Genomic DNA, 12,705 nt, shown 5'->3' with positions numbered 1-12,705 from the left:
ATTTGTTTATTACATATACCATGCTCTGCTTCCATGTATACCTGCAGACCAGAAGAGGGCATCAGATATCATTATAGACCATTGTGAGCCATCATATGGTTGCTGAGAATTGACCTTATGACCTCTGGAAGAGCAATCAGTGCTCTTAACCACTGAGCCATCTCTCCAGCCCAAGATTGGATGACTCTTGACCATGCAGCTTTACTTCCTGCTAGCTGTGTAGATAAGTGAAGCATCCCCACTATACAATCAATCCATGATTTTTGTGTGCTAATGGTTTTCCATAATTATTAGAAATGCTGCTTACCTGTGTTCTCAGAACACTGATTAAAACCTACAGTTCCAGTCACTGCAACTCCTCTTTTGGCTGTGTGTCTTGCTCTACCTATCTGTGAACTCTTCACACAGGCATGAATTTCATAACCTTAATCCCAGCATTTCTAGTAAAATGGTAAGCTACGTAAATAGCTTTAAATGTACCCCATCTAAAAATAAGCTATCAATAGTGTCTTACATATAATTTTGTATTCTAGTACCTCTCCTAAGCAAAATACAAATACTACAACAGTAGTTTTCAAACAAGAGTGTACTCTAATTAAATAAAACTGCAGGAACATTTCTGATATATAAATGAAGTCAAACTGCTGTGGTCTTATAATATGTTAAAGCATTCATTCTCAGTTTGTGGGTCACGACCTCTTTCAGGATGGAATGGCCCTTTCACAGGGGTTGCATAAGACCATAAGAAAATACAGATATTTCCATAATGATTCATAAAAGTAGCAAAATTACAGTTATGAAGCAACAATGAAGATAAGTTCATGGTTGGGGATCACCACAACATGAGGAACTGTATTAAAGGGTTGTACAGTTAGGAAGGTTGAGAACTGCTGTGTTAGAGGAAAGGCAGACTGCATTATTTCTAGGAATATTTCCATGAACATTCCATTCCCAGTAATAACTAGACAAATACCTGAACTGTAGACTTTTTTATTTTTTTGTTGTTGCTTTTTTCTGATTATAGCTTATTCTATTTTCCTTTGTATTTAAGGTGAATAAAAACAATGCCAAATTATGGAATAATGTGGGCCATGCTCTGGAAAATGAGAAGAACTTTGAAAGCGCCTTGAAATACTTCTTGCAGGCTACCCATGTTCAGCCAGGTAAGCACTGTTCATTAATAAATTGATGAATAGCATATCCTCTGAGGCTTTATTAATTTTGTAGTTGTTAGATGGCACTATATACTTTAGGTGGAATGAGGGTGGAGGGTTTATTTAACTGCATTCAAGGGAGTAGAGGAAGGATTATTGCAGACACCATGGAACAAGATTTAGAGCATATTGTGAACTAAAACTGTGGTGCTAGGCAAAAGGAGGATGACAGAATGACAGACTCTTTTAAGGTGGGAGAAACAATCATATTTCAAGCATGTCCAGTATAGTGAGAAAAGTAATAATGCAGCTGTGGGGAAATAGACAGGATCTATTATGTATTGTAGGCTCCGTTACCTTTAGGACCTGGAATAAATCGTAGTAACAAAGAAGACATAGTGTGTAGACAGTGGGTAGAATGTGAGTGAATAATATGGAGTAACCTGAAGTTGCCTTCTGTTTGCTTCTGTTTCCTCAGTGAAAAAGTAAAATCACCAGTAGAGAGTAAATGAAAGGACAGTTGGAGATGTGTGAACAAGAGAGAATGCAAAATTGTCATGTAAGACAGTGCTTCATAAATTCTAATGTGCATAGAAGTCTAGAGATATTCTAGTGTACATGCTGCTACAGATTTAGATATAGCCTGAAATTATAGTAAACTCTCATATAATCATCCACATGAAGCAAAGCTAGGCAGCTAGAAATATACACATTTGCCAGCTGCAATTAGCACCCTGGATTAGTAATGACTAATTCAATTAATATAGTTAAATATTTTTCTCTTCTTTCCTCCTAAGGTAATGATATTATAGGCATGAATTACTCTGCTGATAAGGATTAGAATGTTTTACAGATGTGTTTTACTAAGGGAGAAAAGGCTAAGGGGTCAATTACGATAGTAGTTGTTCTAGTTTAAATTGATTCAGAGGGGATGGGAAAAAAGCGACAAGATCAGCAGATATGTTTGAAGAAATGCTGGCGTCTGAGTAACATGTGACTGGAGCAGAAGTATTTTTCAGTAGAGTGCTCCTGACATTTCAGGCACACAAAATTATTTACCAAAAGTTGTATCCAACTACCAATGCCACCAGATGCCACCACTCTGTTCTATTCAAAGGCAGATGGAGTGATTGCTCATATATTACCTATCACACGAATGGTGCAGTAGTGGGCACTGCCTCATTTTTCCCTACTTCATAAAATTGTGACCTCTGAACTAAGCGTTAGGGTAGGAAAGAAGTGAAATTTATTGAAAGAAACAACATCAAGGGCACTGTATTAGAAAATAAAATGTGTATGCCAAGTGTGGAGGCACACTCATTTAATCCCAGCACTTGGAAGGCAGAGGCATGTAGATCTCTGAGTTCAAAGCCAGCTTGGTCTACATTATTATAAGTTCCAGGACAGCCAGGATTGTATAAAGAGACCCAATCTCAAAATAAGAGAAGAAGAAAAATCCTTTGTGTATGTAGACTGCTAGAATTAAAGAATTTTGACAGTCATGGTAGACCCCAAGAAATCCTGGATCTGTGACCCAAATGTTGGTAGCTATAATATAGATGTGGGTAGACAGTTTAATAGTTCTAACAGTTGGGGGATTTCTAACAAGCACCAAGAATTGTCTGGAAGTAAAAACTGAGGTTAAGAGTGACACCTACTCTTCCTCCAGGCCCAGTGTTGCATAGGTTAATAAACCTTCATAGTCACCACAGGAAGTGGGACAGGGTAATTGAGTCTTCAGAATAGCCAAATTTCAATTAGAGAAGGGTGGAAAGATGGTTACAGAAGTGTAACTGTTGCCAATCTGTCTGTCCTAACTTTTCATGTCGGCTGATTTGGCCTGGAATGTGGAGGATATATCCTATATCCCTTCTTTGATGTTTGTAGCTTCTTGAACATAAAGTGTTTTTTTGTTTTTTTTCTCTCTCCATCTGTCTTCTACCTCAACGTATTTTTGTTGTATGTATCTAGTCATCTTTGATAAGCGCCTCATGGCCTGTCTTCCAATCATCTTCCCTTCTAGCTGAGTAAAAGCACTTGTTTGTAGACCCCTTACATTTTCTTTCGTATCTTTCCTGCAAGATATACATGTACTTTATTTCTTGTGTTATTTTTGCTAATCTAGGTCTTAATTTGCTTGAAATACTGATTTATTTTAAATGCAGAACAGTATAAACAGCTCATTCATGTTTTACATTTGCTTCATCTTACTGGTCCCATACACAAGCAAATTCATTAAATGTAGTAATTCTAATTTACTTCTTTCTAAAGTCTTAGATTTTCATTCTGTAATTTTGATCATTTAAAAAAATTGTCATTGTGTCTGTGTGCTATGTGCTTCTATAGTCACAGGACAATTAGGAGAATCATTTCTCTCCTTCAGTCTTGTGGGTCCAAGGGAAAGAATTCAGGTTGCCAGGCTTTATAAACGGCTTTACAAATGAGCCATCTTGCCAGCTCAAATTATCACTTTCATATCAAACACAAAATTTAAACCTGCTCAATCATATTTCTCTCACAGCTGTGTTGGAGTACTGATTTGTGTATATGCATTTTTGTAAATCCTAAATCGAGTGTATGTGTCTGTTGGGTGGCCAGTTTTCTTGTGTGAATGTTGTGCCACAGAAAGGTGGAGTGCCCCTCAGTTTCACTTCCTTCTATTTCAAGCACACATCCTGTGTCTAGCCTGGATATGACTTCGCCATCAACATGTTCAAATTGAAGTTTTGGTAGGCCATAGACCAGGAAGATAGTCAGCATCCTTAGAGTTTCTTTTGCTTAAGACACACAAAGTGGGAAATGATGAATGCAGCATTTATGGTGTTCGTTTGACTTGTTGCTATACAGCTATGCTCATAGGCTCACTTGGCAGGTAAAGTGATATGTTACGTATGATACTGCAGAAAGTAACAGAATGACCAAGGTCAGCTACAAGAGGCAAGTGTTTGGTGGTTAAAAGCTTAGACTCTGAAACACTGATGGTACCATGGACCTGTAGTGTGAGCACTCAGGAGACTAGGACAGAAAGGTCCAAGAATTGAGGCTATTAGGTTAGGAGATGCCTCACCGGGTTAAGGTTCTTGTGTGTTAAACATTTTGTTGTTGTTGTTGTTTTCTCTGAAAATGAGGATAGCCTGAGTTACATAGTGAGAATGCTTATAACCTGCTATCACCTAGACCTTATATTAAAATGAGTTCAATCACAAATTTTCTATATATTTTGACAAGTAATCAAGTCTCTTTTTAAGTAGATTTAAATACTCATTATTAAAACCTTAGTCCAGGGCTGGAGAGATGGCTCAGTGGTTAAGAGTTCCGCCTGCTCTTCCAGAGGTCCTGAGTTCAATTCCCAGCAACCACATGGTGGCTCACAACCATCTGTAATGTGATCTGATGCCCTCTTCTGCAGATAAAGCACTCGCTTTACAATAAATAAATTAATTAAAACACAAACAAACAAACCTTAGTCCAGTGTAAGTAACTGTAAGCTACATAATTAAATACATTATTTTCAATGCAACTAGGGAATAAGGAGATCATTCACAAGTGTGGGATACAGTGAGTATTCATGCTCCCACACTGTATTAAATACATGAGATAATCAACTTAAAAGAAGACAAAGTTTCAGGTGACTTGACCCATTGCTTTGAGCCTTTGGTAGGCGGTACTCACATGACCGTATATAAAGAAGAAGAGGTTTCTCACCACATGACAACCAAAAAAGCAAAGATAGGGTCTGAGTTCAAGTATTCCCTTCATGGCACATATCTGCAGTGACTTCCTACCACTGGTCATCTCTTAAAAGCTCCACCTCTTCATAAGAGCATAGAAACCAGCAGTGAGTGGGAACAGTTCACAGTTGCTGTGAGGCTCCCACTGGAAATGTAGTTTAAAATTTACTTTATTCTCTCTGGCATTTGATAAAACTAACAACAAACAAATAACAGGAAAAAATACAGGTTTTATTATATACCCAAGGATGGGAGTCAAAATACAGTATGAGCTTCAGCAGTCACTGAACCTTGTATGGGTTTAGCTTCGGCAGTGTGGGAGAGAGGAGCTATGCATAATGTGCAAGGCCATCTACTGATGAGGTTTCCTGGGTAACAATAATTTGAGATTGTCTTTCTCTGTGGTACATGTCAGGCCTCTAATTTTTCCTGTTTGGAAAGAATGTTCCTAGACAAGTAAAAAGATGTTCTAAAACTCCTGTCTCTGATTGCTTTTTACTTTACTAATAAAAGTAGGAATAAATTTCTTTTTTTTTTTTTTTTTTTAGTGTTCTCATTTTCTTTGATTAACCAACTCAAAATATACCAAAGAAATATATCTGCCATACGATGTAGAAGATATGTAAAAATTACTTATAAATACACACAAAATATATTTGTGCATGTTTTCAGGTGTTTAAGTACTTAAAATTATAGTTAAAATATAAAAATAAAAAGCATAGACATTAGAATTAATGACTAGAGAACAGTTCTTGGGAAATTCATTTGGCAGAGAATAAAATGAGATCAAATCCATTGCCATTGAAATAATTTCAATCACTATATTTTTCGTTGCTTTTCTGAAACTGTGTATGGACAAAATCATCCTCATAGACTCATATTTTCTGGATTCCTTGTTGTGTATAATTATTTTGATACTCATCAGTGTCTGAGAATTTAAAAAATACTTTTGTGTGGCTGAGCAGCACTTCTTCATAAGGATATACCATTTTGTCTAGCCATTATCTGTTCATGAACTGTTGGATTATTTGCAGTTTAGGTCTTTTAGAAGCAAAATTGTTAGGAACATTCAATTCTCAAAATGTAGTCCTCTGACAGTTTGTATGCAGTGCACTCAATGGAAACATAAAGAACATCACATAGTGAGATCTTGGGACTGTTGCTCTCCTCCTAGGTGAATGCCCAAGGTATATATGCTTGGCACCATGTGTCCTCAGAGTTGCACTAAAAAAACTACTGTTCCACAAGTGCAAAATCATCGCTGTTGTGGGCGAGTAGTAATCATAATCCAAACTGTTGTGTCTGCTAGATATTGATGTCAAATAAAAATTGTCCTCCATTGATCTATATTCCAAATGTTTGAAATAAATATTAGAATTATGTCTTTTTTACCTATTGTATAATTAGCCCTCATCTTTTTTAAGAGACATATTTATTCTCCCACTAATTAAATTTACTATGTATTTTATTTTCAATATCAGGAAATGAGATACAAATTCTTGACATTCTGATATTAACATAATTTTAAATAAATTATATAAAATTGTGTTATCATTTAAAAGAGAATAACAGCTTCTTAGTCAACCTACCAACCTGCCATTCCACTTTGATCACAATCACAATATTTTTTCTTAATCACAAGTTTTTTCATTTCTCAGCTGTAATTCTACATATTTGTGCATATTTGATAGTTAAACCCATGTCCTAATTATAGGACTTACCATAGTCATTTTCTCTTGTAGAGTTGAGCTGTATTTTTTTACTGAATTCTAGAATTGTGAGATTAAGAAAGTAGAAACAAGCTGTACATACAGGGCAGAATAAAATGTGGTAAAGCAGTTCATTGCCTTTGTCTCTTTTACCCTAAACCTTCAAAGACGCATTCAAGAGTTTCCCATGTTGCGTGCACTGTTTCCTTACAGTGCTCCAAGGCATTTGTAGCGTCCGACCAGTCGTGTCAGTGTAAGTCATGGCAGGTTGTTTTAGAAGAACTTCACAGAAAAAGCGGGGCCACCTTCTCTTGCTGGATTCTGAGCACTGCCGTCTCAACAGTTACCCTGAACAGTGCCTAGTTTATGTGCCAGTAACTGTGGTGTTTGTTTTAGATGACATTGGTGCCCACATGAATGTAGGAAGAACTTACAAAAATTTAAACAGAACTAGAGAAGCTGAAGAGTCTTACATGGTGGCCAAATCACTGATGCCTCAGGTAAGCTGCATTATTTACTGTGTTGTGTCCATAGGAAAAAACTCACTTAATTCACTGGTATAAATATACTCCCCAGTCTTCTGCTCCTGGTTAGACATAATTTCTTGTTCATATTTTTAAAATTTTAAAATTTATTTTGTTATACTAGTAAAATTCTCAGCAAAACTTACGCTCTGTGTTGCTTTAAATAAGCCATTAGGAAAACTTGTTATTTTTATTTGATATGTACTATCAAATATACAAATGTGTTTTTCTCCTTAACAGATTATTCCTGGCAAAAAATATGCAGCCAGAATTGCCCCTAATCACCTAAATGTTTATATCAATCTGGCCAACCTCATCCGAGCAAATGAGTCGCGCCTAGAGGAAGCAGATCAGCTGTACCGACAGGCGATAAGCATGAGGCCAGACTTCAAGCAGGCGTACATCAGCAGGTATCATAGTCCACCTTAGCGCTACCACTGTACAACAGAAGCTGAGTCTGCATGTATGTTTCAACTAAATTACCACCGTGTTCTTTTAGTGTTCTTTCTTGACAGCTAAGTATATGAAGGGTGGTGGACCTTGTAGTAGACTGACAGTCAAACGTCCGTAATTTGAAGTTGACAAGGGAATCCTTAGCTGAAGTAGGTTTACATGAAAAGGTTCTAGAAACAGCTCCATATTAGTCCTATTGTTTCTTGTAAACGTTTTTAGTCTATCTCAGTGCCTCTCTGTCTCTGTCTCTTCTGCCTTTGCAACAAAGCAGACTCCTTGGTTGACAGAAAAGAAAAAACAAATTTTTGTCTGACATCACATTAATATTTGTATATATTCTCATGTAAATGTTATCACTTTATACTTAAGGGACATTACATGATAAACTGTTTTATATACTAAGCATGACGCTCGTAATAATTATAATTCTCTAAGGAAAATATATTCCGAATTTTACTTTTTGAGATTAAATTTATTCCTAAACTAGATATTGTCTTTCTTTTCCCTCATTCAGTAGTCATTGTGTCATACATTATTACATAAGACTGTCAATAATTTCTGTATTAAAATAATAACCTTGATCTCATGCCTAGAAGTTGATTTACTTGTTTTAGTAAAGTTAACTACACTAACTTAAAGCAAAATAACTTTTTTTAAGTTCTCAAACTCAAAATGTAGCCATACTAGAAGGATAAAGGTTGCTAAACTTGTTGTTTCTGGTGTATTTCTGAAAGCTACCTGCAGGTGGCACAAGTACTCTCTTAACTAACCTTTTCGAAATTCCATTTATTTATTTAGCCAGCCACCCATCTATTTATTTTCTTGTTTGTCCGTTTGTTTGTTTATTTATTTATTTATTTATTTATTATTTTTAAATACTAATCTCCTCATATAGTCACTTAGTCGCCTTCAACGTATTCTTTTGGAATGATCACTCAAAAATAAATATCACATCTAAAAGTACATACAACTAGATTTGCTGACATGGAGTTCAGACTTGAGGCTAGTTTTACAGACTGATTTTTGAAAGAGACCTTTTTAGTCTAAAATGGTATTTGTGAAATGGCATAGTAAGACTGTAATGTAAGCCTTTCTATTTGATTCCTTCAGGGGAGAGTTGCTTTTAAAGATGAATAAACCTCTCAAAGCAAAGGAAGCATATCTTAAAGCACTGGAGCTGGACAGAAACAATGCAGATCTGTGGTACAACCTGGCAATTGTTTATATTGAACTGAAAGAACCAAATGAAGCACTGAAGAACTTTAACCGGGCATTGGAGCTAAACCCCAAACATAAGCTAGCGCTGTTCAATTCAGCTATTTTAATGCAAGAATCAGGTGAGTTTCCTGAATTTATGTCTCTAGCTAATCAATTAGAATATTTCAAAACCCATAACAAATATTTTATAGATAGACTGTTTATAACAGAATAGTACACATAAGGAAATATATAGTAAGAACATTTAAAACACTTGACATTAAATTTTTTCGAATGACACCAAGAGGCATATGTGGCAGCATCGCTCACTTTTCTAGAGTGTGTTAGCTGTGTCAGGCAGCACCTGACTGCTTTACAACATCATCTTGCTCATGTAAACATAATAAGCCTTGTATAGGAAATATAACTCCAGCTAGTGAAGAAATATTTTTAACTATAGGTAAGGATTTCAAAGCATAGCTTATTAGGACATACAAGAAAATTCTTTGTGTATCTTTATATGTGTGTGTGTGTGTGTGTGTGTGTGTGTGTGTATAGTTTTAAAATATTGTAATTTCTTGCACCTCATATAATATAATAAACTAAGATCAATCCCAATAAATATGTTTTCAAACCACATTTTATATAGGAATATTTTCCTTCATAAAACAGCATAAATGATTTAGAGTATTAATTTTTATGTGGAAAATATCTTCTTTACATATTTTATATGTGGGTTAAATGTATATCTTTAAACTTTTACAGAAGTGAAAGAACCATAAAATTAGAAGTATTTTGTAGCTTAAATGGACTTTACCTTCCCAAATTGTCTATTTAATAGGCTAGGAAATTAGGCCAAAAAGAGCTAGTAGGTACCTCAAATGTATATAGCTACTATATAGTATCTCATCTAAAAGCCTATTGATTTATTTTCAGATATTTCTTATTGATCATAATGTCAATTAAAGAAATATAGAGAGGTCTTTATGTTTGATGTTCAAAAAATATAAATTTAAAAACTAGTATTTTTGTTAATCTTAAGAATTATGAAACTTGCTCATTATCCAACACAAGTTCTCATCTAAATGTATGAAGATACAGAACTTTTAAAATATTCTAATAAAAACAATTTTACTGTTTGCTTTTCAGAACCTCATGTTACAGTTTTATACTTAATAATTTTTTTTTCATGAAACTTACTAAATTTTTTTAGCTAACATACAAAAAAAATCTGACTTGGATAATTATAGTTATTATAATACTTGCTGACACACACACACACACACAAACAAACATATGTTGGGGTGACCCACAAATACTGTATTTTCTAGCTGTGAAAAAGTGTGTTCTTAATTGTTATTTAAAGTGATCATTGCCCAGCCAGCAAAATATGTAGCTGTTACTTTCTTACCTTTAAAAGTAAGGCAAGCTGCCCTAGGGAAGGTGACTTTCTACAGCTGATTAGCTGAGTGAGGAGAGTGGCTTCTTGCATAATAAAGAGCTAACAGCAGACGCTGGGGCAGGAACTAGGGGCAGGAGCAGAAGCAGACAGTGACCCAGACACAGATGGAGAACAGGCAGAAACGGGTGGATGCGGAAAGAAGGAAGAAGGTGCTGTAGCTGGAAAGCAAGCAGTTAAAATCCCAAGGATGGACACAGTGGCTGAGAGACTGCCTCAGCCAAAAGCCCAACAGCTTTAGACTATATAAATGTCTCCATGTCTTAATCACGCCTCATGCAGGATCTGCGAAAGCCCCACATACACACGTTGTATAATTATTTTAAAAAGTGAGTAAATTTACTCAAAGAAATTAAAGAATTTATTTGGTGTGTAAACACAGAATGCCAACAGAACTGTGCTTGAATACACATCTTTGGAAATCCTATGTCTTATACTTCTATATAGTCTTCCTCTCAAGTACTTACTGATTGAAAAGGAAAGTAACTTGTAATTTGACAGTTTCCTGCACATTTTTCCCTATAAAGAAAAAGGTGTTTGGTTCCTACGTTTTTATTTAGATGCAGAAATAAGGTGCTTTGTTGTTATATTTTGTAATATAACAAAACACCTAAAAAGCGTTCATTGATAATTTATCTCCTTTAAGGTGAAGTTAAACTCAGACCTGAAGCTAGAAAACGGCTTCTGCACTACATAAACGAAGAGCCACAAGATGCTAATGGCTATTTCAACTTGGGCATGCTTGCCATGGATGACAAAAAGGATGCTGAAGCCGAGAGTTGGATGAAGAAAGCCATCAAGTTACAACCTGACTTCAGAAGTGCTTTGTTTAACCTGGCGCTCCTGTATTCGCAAACCGCTAAGGAGTTAAAGGCATTGCCAATTTTAGAAGAGCTGCTCAAATACTATCCTGACCACACTAAGGGTCTCATTTTAAAAGGAGACATTTTGATGAACCAAAAGAAGGATATACCGGGAGCCAAAAGGTGTTTTGAAAAGATACTAGAAATGGACCCAAGCAATGTTCAAGGAAAGCACAATCTTTGTGTTGTGTACTTTGAAGAAAAAGACTTACTAAAAGCTGAAAGATGCCTGGTTGAAACGTTGGCATTAGCACCTCATGAGGAATATATTCAACGCCATTTGAGTATAGTCAGGGAGAAAATTTCCTCTTCTGGTATTATGGAGCAGCCACCATCCCCAAATGATAAGACGTCAGGTACAGAAGAAAGAGATGAAATCCCTTCTGAGGATGTAAAAGAAATGACAAGTGAATCCAGACCAGCACAAATCATAAAAACAAATGATCATAAAAACTCTAAATCCAACAAGCAATCAACAAAACATGCAGACAAAGAGGCCCCCCATAAAACAGCAAAAGAGATCAAAGAAATTGAGAAGAAAAGAGTTGCTGCTTTGAAAAGGCTGGAAGAGATTGAACGGATTCTAAATGGAGACTAATACTGCTCTGTATCATGTAACAGTGGTGTCAGAGACCTTCAGTCTATTTCATGTGTTTGCTTGTAGTAGAAACTGAAAAATACTGGTGTTTCAGAAATTGCATAAAATCCTGCATATAGGATCAAAACGAGATTTTCACTGAAGACCTCTCTGGCCTAGGATATATGTCTTACAAGATGGGACACAAATTTTAATTTGGGTGACTATAGGCGAAATCTCAAATTCCAGGTGAATTGAAACTTACAGAAACAAAAAGGTTTGGGTTTTTTTCTGGGGGAGTAGAGGAGTTGGCAGATCTGTCTACTAATCTGAGTTGAAATATGGGTGTCAAGAATGAACCCTTGGAGATAAATCCAGTGTGTACTGGGTTTTGTAACTTCGTTTATTAGTTTTTTTCTAATTTTTTTCTTTACCTCTTCAGATCCAGCAATGGATTGATACTCATTGAAGGCTTATTTTTTTCCAGTAATTCTTCCTGTAAATCAAGGGACATTATACTACAAATATATGCTGTTTATGTGTTCTTTGAGGTTTAAAAGGAATGGTGGAAGAAGCATTTAAAAGTAAGTCATGACACATTAGCTTAGAACTGCATTTTCTTAACTACATATTTGCCCTTCATTCTAAACTATAATAACTAAGCAGATAAAGTTTCCTATGTACAGACTCCTAGTGGTGCTCACTAACCCTGTATCTTCTCTTTCACACGGAGTATTCTAACATGAGCTACATAATCATGGCTGCTCATTGGGTTTTGCTTCCCGAAGTAATCTGCTCCTTGGCATATTGTATACTGAAAAGTCCTAGTCATTCTTACCTTAAGCGTTAGAGCAATTATAGTAATCTCTTTGCTTTTAACTTAAAATCAGTTTTTGTTTCCAAAGTCACATATTAATTATTAGATACCTAAGCCACTAGACTCAGTTTTCTTAACTGAAGGCAAAACAATGTGACATTTTTAAACACTAAATTTTTAATAGGTTATATTATATATTTTATTAAATATTTATTTTAACT

At 35.6% G+C, this 12,705-nt stretch overlaps 1 protein-coding gene across 2 annotated transcripts in view; it reads left to right on the top strand.

The window, feature by feature from the left end:
* Tmtc3 (transmembrane O-mannosyltransferase targeting cadherins 3) overlaps positions 1-11,929 on the top strand; it is a 32,917-nt gene extending 20,988 nt beyond the window's left edge. For both annotated transcript variants that reach the window (XM_051173011.1, XM_051173012.1), the window contains exons 10-14: positions 1,052-1,163; positions 6,991-7,094; positions 7,359-7,528; positions 8,682-8,908; positions 10,874-11,929. In XM_051173011.1, the coding sequence (XP_051028968.1) occupies positions 1,052-1,163; positions 6,991-7,094; positions 7,359-7,528; positions 8,682-8,908; positions 10,874-11,688 (1,428 nt within the window). In that variant the 3' untranslated portion in view covers positions 11,689-11,929. The remainder of the gene's footprint in view (positions 1-1,051; positions 1,164-6,990; positions 7,095-7,358; positions 7,529-8,681; positions 8,909-10,873) is intronic.
* Positions 11,930-12,705: the final 776 nt, after the last annotated feature.

This window comes from Acomys russatus, chromosome 31 (genome assembly GCF_903995435.1).
Source record: "Acomys russatus chromosome 31, mAcoRus1.1, whole genome shotgun sequence".
Taxonomy (NCBI): Eukaryota; Metazoa; Chordata; class Mammalia; order Rodentia; family Muridae; genus Acomys; species Acomys russatus.
This window is presented reverse-complemented; position numbering and strand designations above follow the sequence as displayed.